Below are 22,732 nucleotides of genomic sequence, written 5' to 3'. Positions count from 1 at the left end.
AGAATATGTTGTTTATTTAGGAATATATAACAAAATGCCATGAGGCCTAAGCTGTAGTGCAGGGGCCCACAGGGGATTGTCTGTAGAGTCACAATGCTAAGGAAGGCTTAAATCAACTTGAACTATACTTTGAGAAGGCTGGAGGAAATATTCATTGAATAAACAATTACCATAGTTTTGAATGAGGGAGAGCATGTGAAAGAAAATATTTGCCTATGTGGGGTGGGGGGAGGGGAGAGGGATAGCATTGGGAGATATACCTAACGCTAGATGACGAGTTAGTGGGTGCAGTGCACCAGCATGGCACATGTATACATATGTAACTAACCTGCACAATGTGCACATGTACCTTAAAACTTAAAGTATAATTTAAAAAATATATAAATAAATAAATAAAAAAGAAAATATTTGCCTAATGGGATTAGAGGCTGTATATTGGAGTGAGTAAAGTTAGAAACAGGTCAGATAGCAGACATTGGCCTTGATCCAAGAGATACTAGGGATTATAGGATCTCAAGCAAGGTGATCATGAATTTGCCAGTTAGGTTGGTGGCATAAGATGCACTAGAAGGAAGAAACCAGAAACAAGATAGGCATAGTGTGAAGCCCAGAGAGGGCTTTTACAATTGTGCGTAAGCCACCATGGTTTTGTTTGTTTGTTTGTTTGTTTTTGAGACGGAGTCTTCCTCTGTCTTCCTCCAGCACTCAGGCTGGAGTGCAATGGTGCGATCTTGGCTCACTGCAGCCTCCACCTCCTGGGTTCAAGCGATTCTCCTGCCTCAGCCTCCTGAGGAGCTGGGACTACAGGTGCACACCACCACACCTGGCTAATTTTTGTATTTTTAGTAGAGACGGGGTTTCACCATGTTGGCCAGGATGGTCTCAATCCCTTGACCTCATGATCTCTTGACCTTGGCCTCCCAAAATGCTGGGATTACAGGTGTGAGCCACCGCACCCAGCTTTTATTCATTTTTTTTTCCTTTTTTTTTTTTTTTTAAGAGAGAAAGTCTTGCTGTGTTGCCCAGGCTAGTCTCAAACTTCTGGGCTCAAGTGATCCTCCCAGCTCGGCCTCCCAAAGTGTTGGGATTGCAGGTGTGAACTACCCCACCCGGCCTAGGCCCACTTTTAAAATGTTAATTAAGAAGAAAACATTTTTTCCTCACCATAACTAAAGGAACTGACAACATGAGCCTAGTTAGTAATAACTTAAAGTTGAGATTGTTTTAACTATCATAAATAATTTCAAAAAGATATAATACAAGTTTTTTATTTACAAATTGTTATAGAGTAACATGTTAGTGACTAGCCTGAATAAATAAGTTCCAAAAGGTTAGTTTTAATGATAATTTCTTATCTTACAGGTGAAGCATCCGGTTACTGGGCAATTTCTATATCAGGACAGCAACTGGGCCAGCAAAGTGTAAGTTGAGAAAAGTGAATGAACAAACTAATAGAAAAGCAGAGATTCTACCTACTACATTAGGTAGAATCTAAATCTGTCCTTGCATTGAACTTACTTACACCTAAAGATATTCAGCTAAAGAATTTATTTTGGATGGGGGGACTAGCACGATAGAACAGTCTATTCTTTAGAACACTTTCTAAAGACACATTCTTTGTCTTTGCAGTGAGAAACTCACTTTAGACAATGCTGCTTTCCCTTTCCTTGCATATTCTGGAATCCCAGCAGTTTCTTTCTGTTTTTGCGAGGTAAGTCTGTTCATTTAAATGACAGGTGGAGAGAGGCTCTCTAAAAGGAAGTGACCTGTATTTGGGAATAGGGCATTGCAATGGGAATGCCTGTGCTATAGTCAACTATGTACATATTCAGAGGGGTAAAGGAAAACAAGTTTTTAAGGACAAATGACGAGGATTACAAAATTACTTTGAGGTAATTATTCTTGGCTACCAAGATCAATAACAAGGATGACACCAGTCCAAGGTTGACAGGCAGTTGCTAGGCAGATTTTCTCACGAGAGAAGTTTTTTGGTGCAAGGTTGCAGTGGCCTTTGTGTAAGGTTGTAGTTTTTGTAAAAAGGAAAAAAAAACCCTTAATCCTTGTTATCAGACATACAAGGGTGAGACCCTTCTCTTCAGGGTTGCATTTTTGTTAACACTAGTGACTCCATTTTGATTTTGACAACTTGCACATATCTTAGTTGTTGGTTTTTTTTGTTTTTTGTTTGTTTTTTTTTTTTTTTTTTTGGACAATGGTGACTTGCTCTGTCACCCAGGCTGGGGTGCAGTGGCCCGATCATGGCTCACTGCAGCCTCAAGCAGTCCTCCCCCTTCAGCCTCCAAACTGTTTGGATTATAGGCAAGAGCTACTTACTACACCTGGCCATGGATCTTCTTGTGTCAACTTTGAGACCAAATTTACTGCAGTGCTTAAAATGTTTTAAGAAGTTATACACTTGTGCTGGATGTGGTAGCTCACGCCTGTAATCCTGTAGCAGGACAAGCCGCAGACAAATCCCCTCAGACACCGAGTTAAAGAAGGAAGGGCTTTATTTGGCTGGGAGCTTTGGCAAGACTCACGTCTCCAAAAACTGAGCTCCCCGAGTGAGCAATTCCTGACCCTTTTAAGGGCTTACAACTAAGGGGGTCTGCGTGAGAGGGTCGTGATCAATTGGGCAAGCAGGGGGTACGTGACTGGGGGTTGCATGCACCGGTAATTAGAACAGAACAGGACGGGATTTTCACAGTGCTTTTCTATACAATGTCTGGAATCTATAGGTAACATAACTGGTTAGGTCAGGGCTCGATCTTTAACCAGGACCAGGGTGCAGCAGCGCTGGGCTGTCCACCTCTGCCTTTTAGTTTTTACTACTTCTTTCTTTGGAGGCAGAAATTGGGCATAAGACAATATGAGGGGTGGTCTCCTCCCTTAATCCCAGCACTTTGGGAGGCCAAGGAAGGCGGATTACGAAGTCAGGAGTTTGAGACTAGCCTGACCAAAATGGTGAAACCCCGTCTCTGCTAAAAATACAAAAATTAGTCGGACATAGTGGCGTGTGCCTGTAACCCCAGCTACTCAGGAGGCTGAGGCAGGAGAATCGCTTGAACCTGGGAGGCAGAGGTTGCAGTGAGCTGAGATGGAGCCACTGCACTGCAGCTTGGGTGACAGAGCAAGACCCTGTCTCAAAAAAAAAAGTTATACACATGTAATTATTGCGTGTTCCTTCATTATCAGTTTTAACATAGACTTGTTAATCTCAATTAGCTTAATTAACATTTGAGTTTATTGCTAAAACTTCTTTATGAGTTTTAATAATGAGGCTTGGCCGAGTGTGGTGGGTCATACCTGTAATCCCAGTATTTGGGAGGCCAAGGCGGGTAGATCACTTGAGGTCAGGAGTTCAAGACCAGCCTGGCCAACATGGTTAAACCCCATCTCTACTAAAAATACAAAAAAATTAGCTGGGCATGGTAGCACATGCCTATAATCCCAGCTGCTCAGGAGGCTGAGGTGGAAGAATCGCTTGAACCCGGGGGGCAGAGGTTGCAGTGAGCCGAGATCGTGCCATTGCACTCTAGCCTGGGCAACAGAGCAAGATCGTCTAACAACAACAACAAAAAAACCAAGGCTGAATTTCTTGAGTGATTGAGCAGTGGCTGTCTATTGGACAGTCCAGCTGAACAGTATTTTCCTCAGGCTGGGTGCAGTAACTCACACCTGTAATTCCGGCACATTGGGTGGCTGAGGTGGGCAGATCACTTGAGGCCAGGAGTGAGACCAGCCTGGGTAACGTGCCTAGACTATATCTCTACAAAAAATTTTTAAAATTAAGCTGGCCCAGTGGCCAGCTGTAGTCCCAACTCCTTGGGAGGCTGAGGCAGGGGGGTCACTTGAGCTAGGAGCTTAAGGCTGTGGGGAGCCATGATTGCATCACCACGCTCCAGCCTGGGTGACAGAGTGACCTCGTCTCAAGGCTAGAGGGAGCCATGATTGCATCACTGCACTCCAGCCTGGGTGACAGAGAGAGACCTCGTCTCAAGGCTACAGGGAGTCATGATTGCATCGCTGCACTCTAGCCTCGGTGACAGAGACCTTGTCTCAAGGCTGCGGGGAGTCGTGATTGCATTGCTGCACTCTAGCCTGGGTGACAGACAGACCTTGTCTCAAGGCTGTGGGGAGTCGTGATTGCATCACTGCACTCCAGCCTGGGTGACAGAGAGAGGCCTCGTCTCAAGGTATGTTTCATGTATCTTCTCTTTTTTCATTGATAAAGGCCCAAACTTCCCAGAGAGAAAAACATACAGCCTTAAGGAATTTGGCTAGAAGTCTATTCAGGGCATATGATACGACAGAACAGGGATTCTATAGGACCTGGAAGAAAGTAGTCACTCTAGGAGTAGGTTAGATTGAGAGAAGTAGCAAGAATGTACTTAAAGCAGCAGATAATGAGATAAAATTGGGGTAAATTGCGGTAGGAATATGTTAGAAGCAAGGGTGGAACTGTAGTCACTGTTACCTCGATGGCGAAGCCAGAATGTGAGGCTCTTGCTCTTAGAACTCATGTGAGTACCATAGCCTCGCATTTTCTTGCAGGACACAGATTATCCTTATTTGGGTACCACCATGGACACCTATAAGGAACTGATTGAGAGGATTCCTGAGTTGAACAAAGTGGCACGAGCAGCTGCAGAGGTCGCTGGTCAGTTCGTGATTAAACTAACCCATGATGTTGAATTGAACCTGGACTATGAGAGGTACAACAGCCAACTGCTTTCATTTGTGAGGGATCTGAACCAATACAGAGCAGACATAAAGGTGAGCACTGATTCCAATTACGTTTTTATTTTGCTGAATGTCAAGTATTTTGAAATGTGATGTGTTCCTGTGTGTTCCTGTTGGAAGGGTGATTGTAGCCATAGTACATTTTAAAGTGAACTGAAGTATAATTGTATGTAGAATTGGTAACTTGTTTGAGAGAAGTCGGGAGGCTGTGGATTAGAGACCTAGGACAGAGCTCAGCAGGTGTTTCAGAATCCAGAGCAGTGTCAGGTTTTCTGTCACTCATGTCTCCCAGGCAGCCCATCAGTAGGACACGGAATATGAAGATCTCAGCAAGGAGTTGGGCTGTGTGCCTCTCGGGCGTGACCCGGCTGGAAAGACAGCACAGCTAGCAGGATTCCATCTCGTAGTGATCTGCGCATCTAAAAGTCAAATATTCTATTAAATGAAACTGATAAGCAGGGTGAGGTGGTGCATACCCGTAGCCCCAGCTACTTCTGCTGAGGCAGGAGGATTGCTGGAGTCCAGCCCAGGCAACATAGCAAAATCCCGTCTCTAAATAAATTAATAAAACTAATATTAAAGTAGCTTCCAGATTGTTTTATGGTACTAGGAGTTGATTTTTAACAGATCTCTTAATTGAAGTAAATCACTGACAACCAAATCTTTTTATATCTTTTTTATTTTTATTTTTATTTTATTTTTTTTGAGAGATGAAGTCTCGCTCTTGTCCCCCAGGCTGGAATGCAATGACATGATCTCGGCTCACTGCAACCTCCACCTCCCAGCTTTAAGCGATTCTCCTGCCTCGGCTCCCCAGGTAGCTGGGATTACAGGCGTGTGCCACCATGCCCAGATAGTTTTTGTGTTTTTAGTAGAGCCGGGGTTTTACCATGTTGGCCAGGCTGAAGTGCAGTGGCGAGATCTCGGCTCACTGTAAGATGCGCCTCCCGGGTTCACGCCATTCTCCTGCCTAAGCCTCCCGAGTAGCTGGGACTACAGGTGCCGGCCACCACGCCCGGCTAATTTTTTGTATTTTTAGTAGAGCCGGGGTTTTACCATGTTGGCCAGGCTGGTCTTGAACTCCTGACCTCAGGTGATCCACCCACCTCGGCCTCCCAAAGTGCTGGGATCACAGGCATGAGCCACCACGCCCGGCATCTTATGTCTTTCTTGAAACTAATTGTAACTGTTGAAAATGGAACTTACCAGGTGGAAATAACTAAATCCTGAAGTACATTGAACCAAAATGTTTTCCCCTATAGGGACATTTTCCCCCAAAAGGAGAATTGAACTGGAAACAATATAGTGCATAGAATTATATAATTATGTTCAATTTCTTAATGAGAATGGTTTTCTTACATGCTGGGCTCAAATGTGAGTGTATATCACAGTCCATAGAGCTTGGAACCCCTGTGCAAGGTGCTTTCGGAGTCTTGAGCTTATCTGCGAGTTCCTTTTATCAGAATCTTACTTAACGCACGTTAAATTAGAAAGGCATACAAAAGAATGTCCTTAGAAATAAAACTTCTCATAGCGAATAATGTCTGTTTCAGGAAATGGGCCTGAGTTTACAGTGGCTGTATTCTGCTCGTGGAGACTTCTTCCGTGCTACTTCCAGACTAACAACAGATTTCGGGAATGCTGAGAAAACAGACAGATTTGTCATGAAGAAACTCAATGATCGTGTCATGAGAGTAAGTGAACTTTTGGGAAAGGAGGAACTAAAGTATGTGTAAAATAACTGATAAATCTTACACTTCTGCAAAGTGGACAAACTCTAGGAGTCTAGAATTCCTTTAAGAAGGGAGCATTAATGGTTTAGCTGTCATTTTCTGTTTCTGCTGTCTAATTCAGAACTTAGTCAAACCTAGTCTTTTTGGAAGAGACTTGCTGTAAAACTTCCATGTATGCTCCAATGGGGAAAAGAATCTGAACACATTTAAAGTTTTCCTTTGTAAAATGAATCAGTTTCCTTTAAAAAAAATATTTTTTTTTTTGAGACAGAGTTTCACTGTTGCCCAAGCTGGAGTGCAATGGCACGGGCTCGGCTCACCGCACCCTCCACCTCCCGGGTTCAAGTGATTCTCCTGCCTTAGCCTCCCGAGTTGCTGTGATTACAGGTGCCCAACACCACGCCCAGCTCATTTTTTGTATTTTTAGTAGAAACGGAGTTTCACCATGTTAGCCAGGCCGGTCTCGAACCCCCAACCTCAAGTGATCCACCTGCCTTGGCCTCCCAAAGTGCTGGTATTACAGGCGTGAGCCGCTGTGCCCAGCCTCCTTTAGAATGTTAACCTTAGAAGATTAGCATTAGCCTGGTTCTCAGCATTCTTTTTTCCTTACTCTGCTATAGAAAGTCTGATCAGCTGGCTGGGTACAGTGGCTCATGCCTGTAATTCCAGTACTTTGGGAGGCCGAGGCAAGCGGATCACCTGAGGTCGGGAGTTCAAGACCAGCCTGACCAACATGGAGAAACCTCATCTCTACTAAAAATACAAAAATTAGCTGGGCGTGGTGGTGCATGCCTGTAATTCCAGCTGCTCAGGAGGCTGAGGCAGGAGAATTACTTGAACCCGGGAGGTGGAGGTTGCAGTGAGCTGAGATCGCGCCATTGTACTCCAGCCTGGGCAACAAGAGCGAAATTCTGTCTCAACAACAACAAAAAGCCGGGCACGGTGGCTCACACCTGTAATCCCAGCATGAATTGCTTGAACTCGGGAGGTGGAGGGTACCGGTGAGCCGAGATCGCGCTGTTGCACTCCAGTCTGGGCAACAAGAGCGAAACTCTGTGTCCAAAAAAAAAAAAAAAAAAGTCTGATCAGCATTCTTAAATTTGGGACATTTTACATTTGAAGTGAACCGTTGTTTTACTACAAAAGTCACAGGGCTGTGTAAATTGCCTTGTGTATTGTTTTCGTAGGTGGAGTATCACTTCCTCTCTCCCTACGTATCTCCAAAAGAGTCTCCTTTCCGACATGTCTTCTGGGGCTCCGGCTCTCACACGCTGCCAGCTTTACTGGAGAACTTGAAACTGCGTAAACAAAATAACGGTGCTTTTAATGAAACGCTGTTCAGAAACCAGTTGGCTCTAGCTACTTGGACTATTCAGGGAGCTGCAAATGCCCTCTCTGGTGACGTTTGGGACATTGACAATGAGTTTTAAATGTGATACCCATAGCTTCCATGAGAACAGCAGGGTAGTCTGGTTTCTAGACTTGTGCTGATCGTGCTAAATTTTCAGTAGGGCTACAAAACCTGATGTTAAAATTCCATCCCATCATCTTGGTACTACTAGATGTCTTTAGGCAGCAGCTTTTAATACAGGGTAGATAACCTGTACTTCAAGTTAAAGTGAATAACCACTTAAAAAATGTCCATGATGGAATATTCCCCTATCTCTAGAATTTTAAGTGCTTTGTAATGGGAACTGCCTCTTTCCTGTTGTTGTTAATGAAAATGTCAGAAACCAGTTATGTGAATGATCTCTCTGAATCCTAAGGGCTGGTCTCTGCTGAAGGTTGTAAGTGGTCGCTTACTTTGAGTGATCCTCCAACTTCATTTGATGCTAAATAGGAGATACCAGGTTGAAAGACCTTCTCCAAATGAGATCTAAGCCTTTCCATAAGGAATGTAGCTGGTTTCCTCATTCCTGAAAGAAACAGTTAACTTTCAGAAGAGATGGGCTTGTTTTCTTGCCAATGAGGTCTGAAATGGAGGTCCTTCTGCTGGATAAAATGAGGTTCAACTGTTGATTGCAGGAATAAGGCCTTAATATGTTAACCTCAGTGTCATTTATGAAAAGGGGACCAGAAGCCAAAGACTTAGTATATTTTCTTTTCCTCTGTCCCTTCCCCCATAAGCCTCCATTTAGTTCTTTGTTATTTTTGTTTCTTCCAAAGCACATTGAACGAGAACCAGTTTCAGGTGTTTAGTTGCAGACTCAGTTTGTCAGACTTTAAAGAATAATATGCTGCCAAATTTTGGCCAAAGTGTTAATCTTAGGGGAGAGCTTTCTGTCCTTTTGGCACTGAGATATTTATTGTTTATTTATCAGTGACAGAGTTCACTATAAATGGTGTTTTTTTTATAGAATATAATTATCGGAAGCAGTGCCTTCCATAATTATGACAGTTATACTGTCGGTTTTTTTTAAATAAAAGCAGCATCTGCTAATAAAACCCAACAGATACTGGAAGTTTTGCATTTATGGTCAACACTTAAGGGTTTTAGAAACAGCCGTCAGCCAAATGTAATTGAATAAAGTTGAAGCTAAGATTTAGAGATGAATTAAATTTAATTAGGGTTTGCTAAGAAGCGAGCGCTGACCAGATAAGAATGCTAGTTTTCCTAAATGCAATGAATTGTGACCAAGTTATAAATAAATGTCACTTAAAGGCTGTGGTAGTACTCCTGCAAAATTTTATAGCTCAGTTTATCCAAGGTGTAACTCTAATTCCCATTTTGCAAAATTTCCAGTACCTTTGTCACAATCCTAACACATTATCGGGAGCAGTGTCTTCCATAATGTATAAAGAACAAGGTAGTTTTTACCTACCACAGTGTCTGTATCGGAGACAGTGATCTCCATATGTTACACTAAGGGTGTAAGTAATTATCGGGAACAGTGTTTCCCATAATTTTCTTCATGCAATGACATCTTCAAAGCTTGAAGATCGTTAGTATCTAACATGTATCCCAACTCCTATAATTCCCTATCTTTTAGTTTTAGTTGCAGAAACATTTTGTGGTCATTAAGCATTTGGTGGGTAAATTCAACCACTGTAAAATGAAATTACTACAAAATTTGAAATTTAGCTTGGGTTTTTGTTACCTTTATGGTTTCTCCAGGTCCTCTACTTAATGAGATAGTAGCATACATTTATAATGTTTGCTATTGACAAGTCATTTTAACTTTATCACATTATTTGCATGTTACCTCCTATAAACTTAGTGCGGACAAGTTTTAATCCAGAATTGACCTTTTGACTTAAAGCAGGGGGACTTTGTATAGAAGGTTTGGGGGGTGTGGGGAAGGAGAGTCCCCTGAAGGTCTGACACGTCTGCCTACCCATTCGTGGTGATCAATTAAATGTAGGTATGAATAAGTTCGAAGCTCCGTGAGTGAACCATCATTATAAACGTGATGATCAGCTGTTTGTCATAGGGCAGTTGGAAACGGCCTCCTAGGAAAAAGTTCATAGGGTCTCTTCAGGTTCTTAGTGTCACTTACCTAGATTTACAGCCTCACTTGAATGTGTCACTACTCACAGTCTCTTTAATCTTCAGTTTTATCTTTAATCTCCTCTTTTATCTTGGACTGACATTTAGCGTAGCTAAGTGAAAAGGTCATAGCTGAGATTCCTGGTTCGGGTGTTACGCACACGTACTTAAATGAAAGCATGTGGCATGTTCATCGTATAACACAGTATGAATACAGGGCATGCATTTTGCAGCAGTGAGTCTCTTCAGAAAACCCTTTTCTACAGTTAGGGTTGAGTTACTTCCTGTCAAGCCAGTACGTGCTAACAGGCTCAATATTCCTGAATGAAATATCAGACTAGTGACAAGCTCCTGGTCTTGAGATGTCTTCTCGTTAAGGAGATGGGCCTTTTGGAGGTAAAGGATAAGATGAATGAGTTCTGTCATGATTCACTATTCTAGAACTTGCATGACCTTTACTGTGTTAGCTCTTTGAATGTTCTTGAAATTTTAGACTTTCTTTGTAAACAAATGATATGTCCTTATCATTGTATAAAAGCTGTTATGTGCAACAGTGTGGAGATTCCTTGTCTGATTTAATAAAATACTTAAACACTGAGTTGTCATTTCTTTAGATAAATTTTTTAAAAAGAGCAGTTTTAGGCTCATAGCAAAATTAAACAGAATTCCCACACATCCACTGTTTCTGCCACTTACACATCCTCCATGACTGTCAACAGCTTGCGCCAGAGCGGCATATTTGTTACAATGGGCAGCCTACACGGGTGCACCATTAGCACCGTCAGCATCATTAGTCTACTGTTTACGTTAGGGTTTGTTCTACGGTTTTTGACAAATATGTAATATCATTCTAGTAGCTTACAGAATAGTTTTTATTGCTGTAAATCTTGTGCTCTGCCCATTCATCCATCTCTTCTATAAGGCCCTGGTAACCACAGATCTTACTATATCCATAATTTTACCTTTTCCAGAATGTCATACAGTTGGAATCAGAATATAGCCTTTTCAGATTGGCCTCTCACTAAGCAATAACATTTGTTTCCTCCATGTCTTCATGACATGATACCTCATTTCTTTTTAGCACAGAACAATATTCTGTTGTCTGCAGTTACCATAGTTTATCTAGCTCACCTACTTACTAAGTAATCTTGCTTCTAAGTTTTGGCAGTTATGAATAAACTGATAAGCACCTGTGTGTATATCTTTTCTGTGAACATAGGTCTTCAGCTCTTTAGGTAAATACCAAGGTACATGATTGCTGCTGTCTTCTAAGTGGGTGATCTCAGCCCACCGCAGCCTCCACCTCAGGCAATTCTCCTACCTCAGCCTCCTAGTAGCTGGGATTACAGGTGTCTGCCACCACACCTAGCTAATTTTCATATTTCTAGTAGACATGGGGTTTCACCGTGTTGGCCGGGCTAGTCTTGAACTCCTGATCTCAGGTGATCCGCCTGCCTCAGCCTCCCAAAGTGTTGGGATTACAGGCGTGAGCCACCATGCCCAGCCTCTATTGGCAATTTCTAAATATACAATATATTGTCACCATATACCACATATGTAATTTTATTTATTTTTGAGACAGAATCTTTGCTGTCGTCCAGGCTGGAGTGCAGTGGCGCTATCTCGGCTCCCCGCAACCCCCACCTCCTGGGTTCAAGTGATTCTCCTGCCTCAGCCTCCTGAGCAACCGGGATTACAAGTGTGGGCCACCATGCCTGGTTAATTTTTGTATTTTTAGTAGAGATGGGGTTTCACCATGTTGGCTAGGCTGATCTTGAACTCCTGACTTCAAGTGATCTGCCCACCTCGGCCTCCCAAAGTGTGTGATTACAGGTGTGAGCCACCACCACGCTCTGCCTCCTTTTTTTTTTTTTTTTCTTTTTTTTCCCCGAGACAGTCTCGCTCCATCGCCTAGGCTGGAGTGTAGTGGTGCGATCTCAGCTCACTGCAACCTCCACCTCCCAAGTTCAAGCAATTCTTGGGCCTCAGCCTCCTGAGAGGCTGGGATTACAGGTGTGCTCCATACCGTGTCTTCAAACTCCCTTGTACTTCAAGCAACGCACATCTCAGTTTTGGCTAGCCACATTTCAGGTGCTCAGTAGCCACATGGTTAGTGGACACCAGCTCTATAGCAAAAGGCGTAATTGTTGAGAGTTTTCTTATTTTGGCCTTCTACCGTGTGGTTACCAAAAAATCCATTACACAATTGAATCTCATTGCTATGAGTGCCAGCCAGGATTCTTAAGTATGGCCACAAAAATTGTGGCCCCTAGAATTGGAAGCCTAATTGCCTCACCTATGCCCCAGCTTTCCCGTGTCCAAATTAGCCACATTCATACCCTTGAGAAGCAAGATGATTATTAAACTGCTGTATTCTACAGGAGAAACTGCCTATGTGAAAGAAGGTTAGGAAGCTGTCCTAAACAAATATTTGTAAAACACCTGGTTATCTGCAAGACAGCTTTGCCTAGAATTCAATATCAGATACCAATGTCTTCCTTGTGGCTGTCAACAGGTTTAGGTGCTGAGTTAAATAAAGCCTTTGCAGTTTGCTGCATTTGCCCTTTAAGCTGCCTCATGCTTAATCCGCCCCAAATGGACAGCTTTGTATAATTTTCTTTTCTTTTTTTTTTTCTGAAATGGAGTCTCATTCTTGTTGCCCAGGCTGGAGTGCAATGGCGTGATCTCAGCTCACTGCAACCTCTGCCTTCCAGGTTCAAGCGATTCTCCTGCCTCAGCCTCCCCAGTAGCTGAGATTACAGGTGCATGCCACCATGCTCGGCTAATTTTTGTATTTTTAGTAGAGATGGGGTTTCGCCATGTTGGCCAGGCTGGTCTCGAACTCCTGACCTCAGGTGATCCACCCGCCTTGGCTTCCCAAAGTGCTGGGATTAAAGGCGTGAGCCACCGCACCTGGCCAGCTTCGTATAATTTTTAATGCCTTTTTTGAAAATATTCACATACGGTCAAAGTGCAGAAAAGTCTGTATTAAAAAGTATTTTCCTCTTAGTCTCCAGAGTTGTCATCCCTCTAAATCTCCACAATTACCAATTTTTCTTTTTTTCTTTTGAGATGGTCTCGCTCTGTCACCCAGGCTGGATTGCAGTGGCATGATTTCAGCTTGCTGCAACCTCCACCTCCTGGATTCCAGCTATCCTACCTAAGCCTCCTGAGAGTAGCTGGGACTACAGACAGGCGACACCATGCCCGACTAAGCTAATTTTTGTATTTTTTGAGAGATGGGGTTTTGCCTTGTTACCCAGGCTGGTCTCAAACTCCTGGACTGAAGTAATACACCTGCCTCAGCCTCCCAAAGTGCTGGGATTACAGGTGTGAGCCACTGGGCCTGGCCATTTACCGATTTCTTATGTACATTTTCAAAGTTGTCTGTGCATAAATGAGAATTCTATACCAGATCTTCCTAAAAGCATATATGGGGGCTCTGGTTCCACGGTCACCACATAAGCCTCCTACAACCTATCCCTCCTGCTGCTTACAGCCAGAAGCTCAGTAAGACGGGGGGAAAACTCTCCCAAACCTGAGATGTAAACAAAGGTAGGCAAACAGTGGAGGGGAGTAAAACTTGGAGAAGTGACCTCAAAAGGGAAAGAATTGGCAGGAACCAAAAGAGGAACAAACAAAAAAACTGGTAAAGTGGCATGCTGAGTCCAGCCATATCAATAATTACATTATTGACATGTTAACATTCTAATCAAGACTGATGATTAAAAAACAATCAAGGCCCATTTATATGCTGCCTATAAGAAACTTTAAAGACAGATGAATTGAAAGGGGAAAAAATACAATATGTACACTAGCATACTATGACTGGAATGGTTATATAAATATAAGATTAAATAGACTTTGAACAGATAGTACCGTAAAGATAGGAATATTTTATAATTGTAAAGAGAGCCATTCAGGAAGATAGCAGACTTATAAATACGTATGCACCTTAAAATACATGAAAAAAATGAAAATTCTGCCATTAAAATAGATTTTAACACCGATTTCTTAGCAGTAAATAGAGAAACTAGACCAAAAAAATCAGGACAAATTATTTGAACCACTGTATCAGCCACCTCAATCTAATTGACATTTGTAGAACGCCACATTCAACAACTGCAAAATATACTTTTTTTAGGTATATGTGGTATATTCAGCAAGATAGACCATATACTGGGTGATACGGTTTGGATTTGTGTCCCTGCCCAAATCTTAGTTCAAATCGTAATCCCCAGTGTTGGAGGAGGGGGCCTGGTGGGAGGTGGTTGGATCACGGGGGCGGAATGCCCCCTTGCTGCTGTCATGGTAGATCCCACGAGATCGGGTAGTTGCAGAGTGCGCAGCGCCTTTGCTGTCCTCCTCCTCCTCCAGCCGTGTGGGATGCGCCTGCTTCCCCTCTGCCTTCTGCCATGATGGCGCAGTTCCTGAGGCCTCCCCAGTCAGGCTTCCCGTGTAGCCGGCGGAACCATGAGCCAATTAAACCTCTTTTCTTTATGAATTACCCAGTCTCAGGTAGTTCTTTAAAGCAATGTGAGAATGGACTAATACATTGGGTGGTAAAACAAGTCTCAATTTTTTTTTGTTTTTGACTTGGAGTTTTGCTCTTGTTGAAGATTATGTAGCTCGTTTCGGGAAGCTTCTATCTTCTTACGATCTGCAGCATCTATCCTGTAAACAATAGCCTTGACTCGTCGCTGTCACACGGGCTGGAGTGCAGTGGCGCGATCTCGGCTCACTGCAAGCTCCGCCTCCCGGGTTCAAGCGATTCTTCTCCCTCAGCCTCCGAGTAGCTGGGATTACAGGCACCCGCTACCACGCCCAGCTAATTTTTTGTATTTTTAGTAGAGATGGGGCTTTCACCGTGTTGCCCAGGCTGGTCTCGAACTCCTGACCTCAGGCGATCCACCCGCCTCGGCCTCCCAAAGTGCTGGGATTACAAGCGTGAGCCACCGCCCGGCCGGTCCCGGATCTTTATTGTGACATGACCTTTAGTTACTTTCCTCGTGTTGAAGCCCACTGTGGCCGTCATATCTCCGCTGAATTCACCTGACGTGATGGCAGTGACGAAGGTGGCCTTGCCCGAGTACTGCAGCCCACGAGCATCAGCTCCATCTCCTTCCAGACGAGCGAAGGGGACCGTCCGGCAGGCGGCAGATGAGCGCTAGCATGATGGCGGCTGTGAGCCAGGACGACCCTCCACAGGAGCGGCCTCCACCCGAGCCCACGACGGCTCCTCCAGGCCCGCGCCACACAGGCGGGCACAGGCCGGCGGTAGCGGCCTTAATTTTTTTTTTTTTTTTTTTAAAGACAAGCTCTTGCTATGTTGCCCAAGCTGGTCTTGAACTCCTGGCCTCAAGTGATCCTCCCACCTCAGCCTCGAGTTGCTGGGATTCTAGGTGTGAGTCACTGCGTCTAGCTCTCTGAACAACTTTATGTCCCCAAATTTGACAACTTAAATATAAGTAGACGAATTTATTGATATATTCAAATTACCAAAATTAACGTAAAATCAGGACATCTGAGTAGACCCATATATACAATTATTATTTTTAAATCTGCATGTCTATTTTACTTCCATCACAAAAATATTACCTATATAAAATTGTGGTCCACTTTCTTCTCCTTGACCTCAAATTTAACACTTTTTGTTCCTTTTTTTTTTTTTTTTTTTTTTTTTTTGGAGAGAGCATCTCACTCCCTCACCCAGGCTGGAGTACAGAGGTGGCTCACTGCAACCTCCACCTCCTGGGCTCAAGCGATTCTCCTGCCTCAGCCTCCTGAGTAGCTGGGATTACGGGCATCCGCCACCATTCCTGGCTAATTTTTGTATTTTTAGTAAAGACGGGGTTTCACCATATTGGCCAGGCTGGTCTCGAGCTCCCAGCCTCAGGTGATCCGCCTGGCTCACCCTCCCAAAGTGCTGGTATTACAGGTGTGAGCCACCGCACCCGGCCAATTTCCACACTTTAATTTCACTCAAGTAAAAGCAGGATCACATTCCTGACATGAGAACTAATATTTCACATCATTAGTTTGGATTCGATATGTTCTTGATTGGTTGTTTCTCGGGAATAGTAACTCATCTTTCCTACGTGTTATTTCTCTTTTATTGATTGAGGAAATAAATGTAATGACCATCATAGATTTGTGATGAATATCTCTTTCCTGTGTTCAGTAAGACAGGTGTACATAGGTGTAATTCAAAACCGTAACGACGCCGGGCGCAGCGGCTCACGCCGGTAATCCTAACACTTTGGGAGGCCAAGATGGGTGGATCACTTGAGGTCAGGAGTTCGAGACCAGCCTGGCCAACATGGTGAAGCCGCACGTCTACTAAAAATACAAAAATTACCTGGGCGTTGCTGGTGCGTGCCTGTTATCCCAGCTACTTGAGAGGCTGAGGCAGGAGAATTGCTTGAACCTGGGAGGCAGAGGTTATGGTGAGCTGAGACTGCGCCACTGCACTCCAGCCTGGGCAACAAGAGCGAAACCCCACCTCACAACTCAATTACACAAACTTTTTTAGAACATAGAGGAGGAACAATTGTCCAACTTGTTATGAAGCCAACATAACATGCCCAAAACTAACAAAGATAGTATAAAAACAAAAATTACAGACCAATATTTTCATGAATATATGTGCAAAAATCCTTCACAAAATACGAGCAAATTGAATCCAATAGTATATCATGACCAAGTAGAGTTTATTACAGGAGTGCAAGTGTAGTTTAACATTAAAAAATCAGTATATCTGGCAATTCCATGTGTATGTATATATCCAAGATAAATGAAAACATGTCCACATAAAAATGTATACGGGAATGTTCATAGCAGCATTATTTATAATAGCCTCAAATTGGAAACAGCCCAAAAGTCTATCACCAGATGAACAAATAAACAAAATATGATGTAAGCACACAAGGGAATACGATGTAAGCACACAAGGGAATACGATGTAAGCACACAAGGGAATACGATGTAAGCACACATGGGAATACGATGTAAGCACACAAGGGAATACGATGTAAGCACACAAGGGAATACGATGTAAGCACACATGGGAATACGATGTAAGCACACAAGGGAATACGATGTAAGCACACAAGGGAATATGATGTAAGCACACAAGGGAATATGCTTTGGCAATGAAAAGAAATGGAGTGATGTCATAGATGGTGGTATATTAGGAAGTGCCAGGAAGCCATCTTTCCACTTAACGACCATTGCGTTGTCAGGAACTGTTCCGAGTCATTATTGTGGAACTGGAGTCTAGTTGAACATGTGCAACATCCAGGAGAGAACCCAATTTTTGGCTTTGTCGGTAGTGCCTCAAATCCCCACTTCCCAGCCCCACAGCAGGCAGCTGAGAGAAGGGTGGTCTCCATTCCTGGGGTGGCTTCCGGAAGCCGGGGTGGGCAATAAGAACCTTGTCTTCCAAACCTCAGGATTCTGTATTTTGATGGCTGATTGCTGCTTTTGACTGGGGAAGGTGACTGCTGAGGTAATAGAACAAAAACCTTAGTGACCACACATAACAAGGCATGCTTCGCAAAAAATAGTTCGGAAAAGTCACAATGGATGGCTCCAACACTCAATAAACAAGGTTCTGCAACCCCTGAGGACTGAGAGAATTAGATCTCCAGAGTTACTGCAACACAGTGTTCAAATATTTCCAGTTCTCAATGAGGAAATTACAAAACAGAGAAACAAGAATGTGTAGCCTACACACGGAGAGGGGGAGAAACCAATTTGACAGAAATTAGCCCCTGAGGAAGCCCAGACACTGGAATTATGCGTCCAAGATGTTAAATCAACTGTGTTAAATATGTCAATGAGCTAAAGGAAACTATGGAAAAAAAATAAAGGAAATCCAGAAAACTATACACGAACCAATGAGAATATCAATAAAGAGACAGAAATTATTACAAGCAACCAAATAGAAAATCTGGAGCTGAAAAATAAAATAACTGAAATAAAAACGTTGCTATAGGGTGGGGCATGGTGGCTCATGCCTATAATCTCAGCACTTTGGGAGGCTGAGGCACGTGGATCACTTCAGCTCAGGAATTTGAGACCAGCCTGGGCAACACGGCAATACCCCAGCTCTACAAAAAACACAAAAATTAGCTGGGTGTGGTGGCACGTACTTATAGTCTCAGCTACTCAGGGGGCTGAGGAGGTGGGAGAATCGCTTGAGCCTGTCAAGTCAAGGCTACAGTGAGCCATGTTTGTGCCACTGCACTCCAGCCTGAGTGACGAATGAGACTCTGTCTCAAAAAAAAAAAAAAAAAAAAAAGAAAAGAAAAGAAAAGAAAATCAATCTAGGGGTTCACATTTGAGCAGGCAGAAGAAAGGATCAGTAAACTGTAATATAAGAAAATTAAAACTCCCCAGTCTGGCAGGTGCAGTGGTTTACACCTGTAATCTCTGTTCTTTGGGAGGTTGGGGCAGGAGGATCAATTGAGACCTGGGCAAGATGGCAAGATCCCATCTGTAAAAAAAAAAAAAAAAAAATTCTTCTTTTAAATTAGCCAGGTGTGGTGGCAGGTACTATAGTCCCAGCTACTTGGAATGTGGAGGTGGGAGGATTGCCTGAGCCAGGAGTTGGGGATTAGAGTGAGCTATGATCACACCACTGTCCTCTAGCCTGGGCAACAGGGTGAGACTCTGTCTCTAAAACAATGAACTATCCAATCTGAAGAGCAGAGTGGAAAAAGAATGAAGAAAAATAAACAACAGAGCCTGAGGTCCCTGTGGGATACCATTAAACATGCCAACATGTATATTATAAAAGTCCCAGAAGAAGGCAGAGATAAACGGGAAGAAAAAACATTTGAAGAAATGATGGTTAAAACTTTCCAAGTCTGAGGAAAACCATGAATACACACATCTAAGAAGCTCAGTGAACTTCAGGTAGGATATACTCAAATAAATGCACACTGAGACATATAATCAAGTTATCAAAACCCAAAGGAAGAATAGGAGAATTTTGAAAGCAGCAAAAGAGAACTGACACATCACATCACATAGAAGAGGAGCCTTGGTAAGATGATTACCAGCCACATTCAAGAGGGCCTGGGTAAGATTACCAGCTGCTTCTCTTTGGAAACCATGGAGGCCAGAGGCAATGGGGATGACATGAAGTTCTGAAAGAAAAAAACTGGCAACCAAGAATTCTATATCTGCCAAAGCTGTTCTTCAACAATGAAGGAGAAAATAAAGACATTTCCAGATGAACAACAGCTCAGGGAGCTCATTACCAGTATAACCGATCTGCAAGAAACGCTAAGTGGTATAAGGCTGAAATGAAAGGACACTGGACAGCGACTCAAGCCATGAGACCAAAAGACAGAGCAGTGGTAAAGGGAACTATGTGGATAAATATAAAAGCCAGTATTATTGTACTTTCGGCATTCCTTGTGGCTTTTCTCTTTTTCTTATATAATAGGCAAATGCACAAATGTTAATCAGTACACAATGTATAAAGAAGTAATCTGTGACAATAACATATAAAGAGGGAAAGACAGATTTATAGGAGCATAGTATATACTATTGGATCTAAGCTGGTATTATTCAAACTAGGGTGTTACAAATTTAAGGCTGGGTGTGGTGGCTCATGCCTGTAATCCCAGCACTTTGGGTGGCCGAGGCAGGTGGATCACTTGAGGCCAGTATTAGAGGCCAGCCTGCCCAACACGGTGAAACGCTGTCTTTACTAAAAATACAAAAATTAGCTGGGTGTGGTGGTGGATGCCTGTAATCCCAGCTACTTGGGAGGCTGAGGCAGGAGAATCACTTGAACCCAGGAGGTGGAGGCTGCGGTGAGCCGAGATTGCTCTACTGCACTCCAGCCTGGGCGACAGAGTGAGACCCTGTCTCAAAACAAAACAAAACAAAACAAAACTAGGTTGTTATACATTTAAGATGTGAATTGTAGCCCCCATGTTAACCGTTAATAATTCAAAAATGTACAGAAATGGAATGAAGACAGGAGTTTAAAAAGTACACTTAAAAAAATACAAAAAGGCAGTAACGAAGGTATTGAGGAATTTTTAAAATGTAAGACATACAAAAACAAATGCATAAATGGCAAAAGAAAATATCGTTTTATCACTAATATTAAATGTAACTGAATTAAACTCTCCTATGAAAAGGCTGGGATTGGCAGATTGGATTTAAAAAAAAAAAACAAGATCCATCTATATGTTGTCAACAAGAGATTCACTCTAGATGTAAGGACATAATGTTGGAAGTAGAATGATGAAGAAAGGTATTTTACCAAATAGTAATTAAAAGAGGGCTGAGTGGCTGTATTATTATCGATAAAATAGACTTTAAAATGATTACAAAATACAAAAAAGGGCATTATACAGTGATAAAAGATTTGACACAAACTTGTTTTGGCACCTGGCCAAAAACAAGTTTTAATACATTTTAACAGACTGAAATCAGACAAAGCATTTTTTCCAATCACAATGGAATGAAACTAGAAATGAATAACAATGAAAACTTGAAAATTCACACATATATGGAAATTAACACTCTTTTTTTTTTTTTTTTTTTTTGAGATGGAGTCTTGCTCTGTCGCCCAGGCTGGAGTGCAATGGCACGATCTCGGCTGACTGCAACCTCTGCCTCCCAGGTTCAAGCGATTCTCCTGCCTCAGCCTCCTGAGTAGCTGGGATTACAGACGTGTGCCACCATGCCCAGCTAATTTTTGTATTTTTAGTAGAGACGGTTTCACCATGTTGGCCAGGCTGATCTTGAACTCCTGACCTTGTGATCTGCCCGCCTCGACCGCCCAAAGCATTGGGATTACAGGCATGAACTACTGCACCCGGCTGGAAATTAACACTCTTAAATACAAATGAGCTAACAAAGAATCACAAGAGAAATTAGATAATACCTTAAGATAAATAAATGAAGAAGAAAATATACCTACCAAAACTTATGAGATGCAACAAAAGCAGCATTAAGAGGGAAATTTATAGTTGTAAATCTATACATGAAAGAAAAATACTGCAAACAGTGGATTAGTGTCCCCTATGATTGCAGACTTGTATTATTACTTCTTCTTCTACTAATTTTTTTTTTTTTTTTGAGATGGAGTCTCACTCTGTCGCCAGGCTGGAGTGCAGTGGCGTGATCTCAGCTCACTGCAACCTCTGCCTCCTGGGTTCAAGTGATTCTCCTGCCTCAACTTCCCGAGTATCTGGGACCACAGACACACACCACCACACCCAGCTAATTTTTGTATTTTTTAGTAGACACGGGGTTTCACCATGTTGGCCAGGATGGTCTTGATCTGTTGACCTCGTGATCCACCCATCTCGGCCTCCCAAAGTGCTGGGATTTCAGGCGTGAGCCACTGCGCCCCACCGGACTTGTATATTACTTCTATAGTTATAAGCTATAAACCACAGTTTATAGTTCTGTAAGCTTTACATAACTGAAATTCATGCTTTTAGATATTTACCAATTTATGAGCTGCCTATGGAATTGATCTTTTTATTACTTTGAAATGCATATCTTTATATCTTGTAATTCTACTTTAGATCTACTTTGTCCAATATTAATATAGCCATATAATTTTTCCCTTGGTTAATATTTGCATGATCTATTTTCATCCTTTCAGTTTTAGACTATGTATGTCTACATACTTAAAATGTTTCTTTTGTAAATAAAATATGGCTGTGTTTTATTTTTTATGTAGCTGACAAATTCTGTATCATTTTATTTTTTACTCAGAATTCTTTTCTTCTTATGAGGCATAATTGACAAATAATAATTATATTAAAAAGAGAAGAAAGATCTGAAATTGACAACCTAACTGTACACCTCAGAGAACTAGAAAGAGAAGAGCAAATTAAACTGAAAGCTAGAAGAAAGGAAATCATAAAGAACCAGAGATGAGATAAATGAAGTAGAGAATAGAAAAACAGAGAAAATCAATGAAACCAAAGTTTTTCTTTGAAAACATCAACAAAATTGACAAACTTTTAACCAGGTGGATTCAGAAAAAAAGAGAGAAGATTCAGTTTACTAAAATCAGAAATGAAATTGGAGACATTATTACCAATTTAACAGAAAGTAAAAGGTTTATAAAAGAATAGCATAAACAGTTGTATACAACAAATTGGATAACCTAGATTAGATGCACATATTCCTAGAAATACACGATATACCAGAAATGACTCATAAAGCAGTAGAACATCTGAATAGACTCTGAACTACTAAGGTTGAATCAGTAAGACCTGGCCTTTTCTTCACCAGATGGTTTCACTGATGAATTCTTCTTTTTTTTTTTTTTGAGACAGTCTCGCTCTGTCGCCCAGGCTGGAGTGCAGTGGCACGATCTCGGCTCACTGCAACCTCCCCCTGCCGGGTTCAAGCGATTCTCCTGCCTCACCCTCCCCAGTAGCTGGGATTACAGGCGCGCACCACCATACCCAGCTAATTTTTGTATTTTTAGTAGAGATGGGGTTTCACCGTGTTAGCCAGGCTGGTCTCGAACTCCTGACCTCGTGACCCACCCGCCTCGGAATCCCAAAGTGCTGGGATTACAGGCGTGAGCCACTATGCCCGTCCGCCATTATGAATATTGATGCAAAATGTTTAATACTAGCAAACCAAATTTAGCAGCTTATCAAAATAATGATATACTGTGACTAAGTGAGGTTTAGTCTGTAAATGCAAGGATGGGTCAACATAGGAAAATCAACCAAGGTGATGCACCACATTAATAGAATGAAGGGGAAAACCC

General features: G+C 42.4%; 1 protein-coding gene across 2 annotated transcripts in view; it reads left to right on the top strand.

Annotated features, from left to right (window-relative positions):
* Positions 1 to 10,561, top strand: part of TFRC (transferrin receptor) — a 32,719-nt gene extending 22,158 nt beyond the window's left edge. For both annotated transcript variants that reach the window (XM_034957961.3, XM_003806407.5), the window contains exons 15-19: positions 1,363 to 1,421; positions 1,630 to 1,711; positions 4,555 to 4,776; positions 6,297 to 6,437; positions 7,664 to 10,561. In XM_034957961.3, the coding sequence (XP_034813852.1) occupies positions 1,363 to 1,421; positions 1,630 to 1,711; positions 4,555 to 4,776; positions 6,297 to 6,437; positions 7,664 to 7,906 (747 nt within the window). In that variant the 3' untranslated portion in view covers positions 7,907 to 10,561. The remainder of the gene's footprint in view (positions 1 to 1,362; positions 1,422 to 1,629; positions 1,712 to 4,554; positions 4,777 to 6,296; positions 6,438 to 7,663) is intronic.
* Positions 10,562 to 22,732: the final 12,171 nt, after the last annotated feature.

This window comes from Pan paniscus, chromosome 2 (assembly GCF_029289425.2).
Source record: "Pan paniscus chromosome 2, NHGRI_mPanPan1-v2.0_pri, whole genome shotgun sequence".
In the NCBI taxonomy this organism is placed as follows: Eukaryota; Metazoa; Chordata; class Mammalia; order Primates; family Hominidae; genus Pan; species Pan paniscus.
This window is presented reverse-complemented; position numbering and strand designations above follow the sequence as displayed.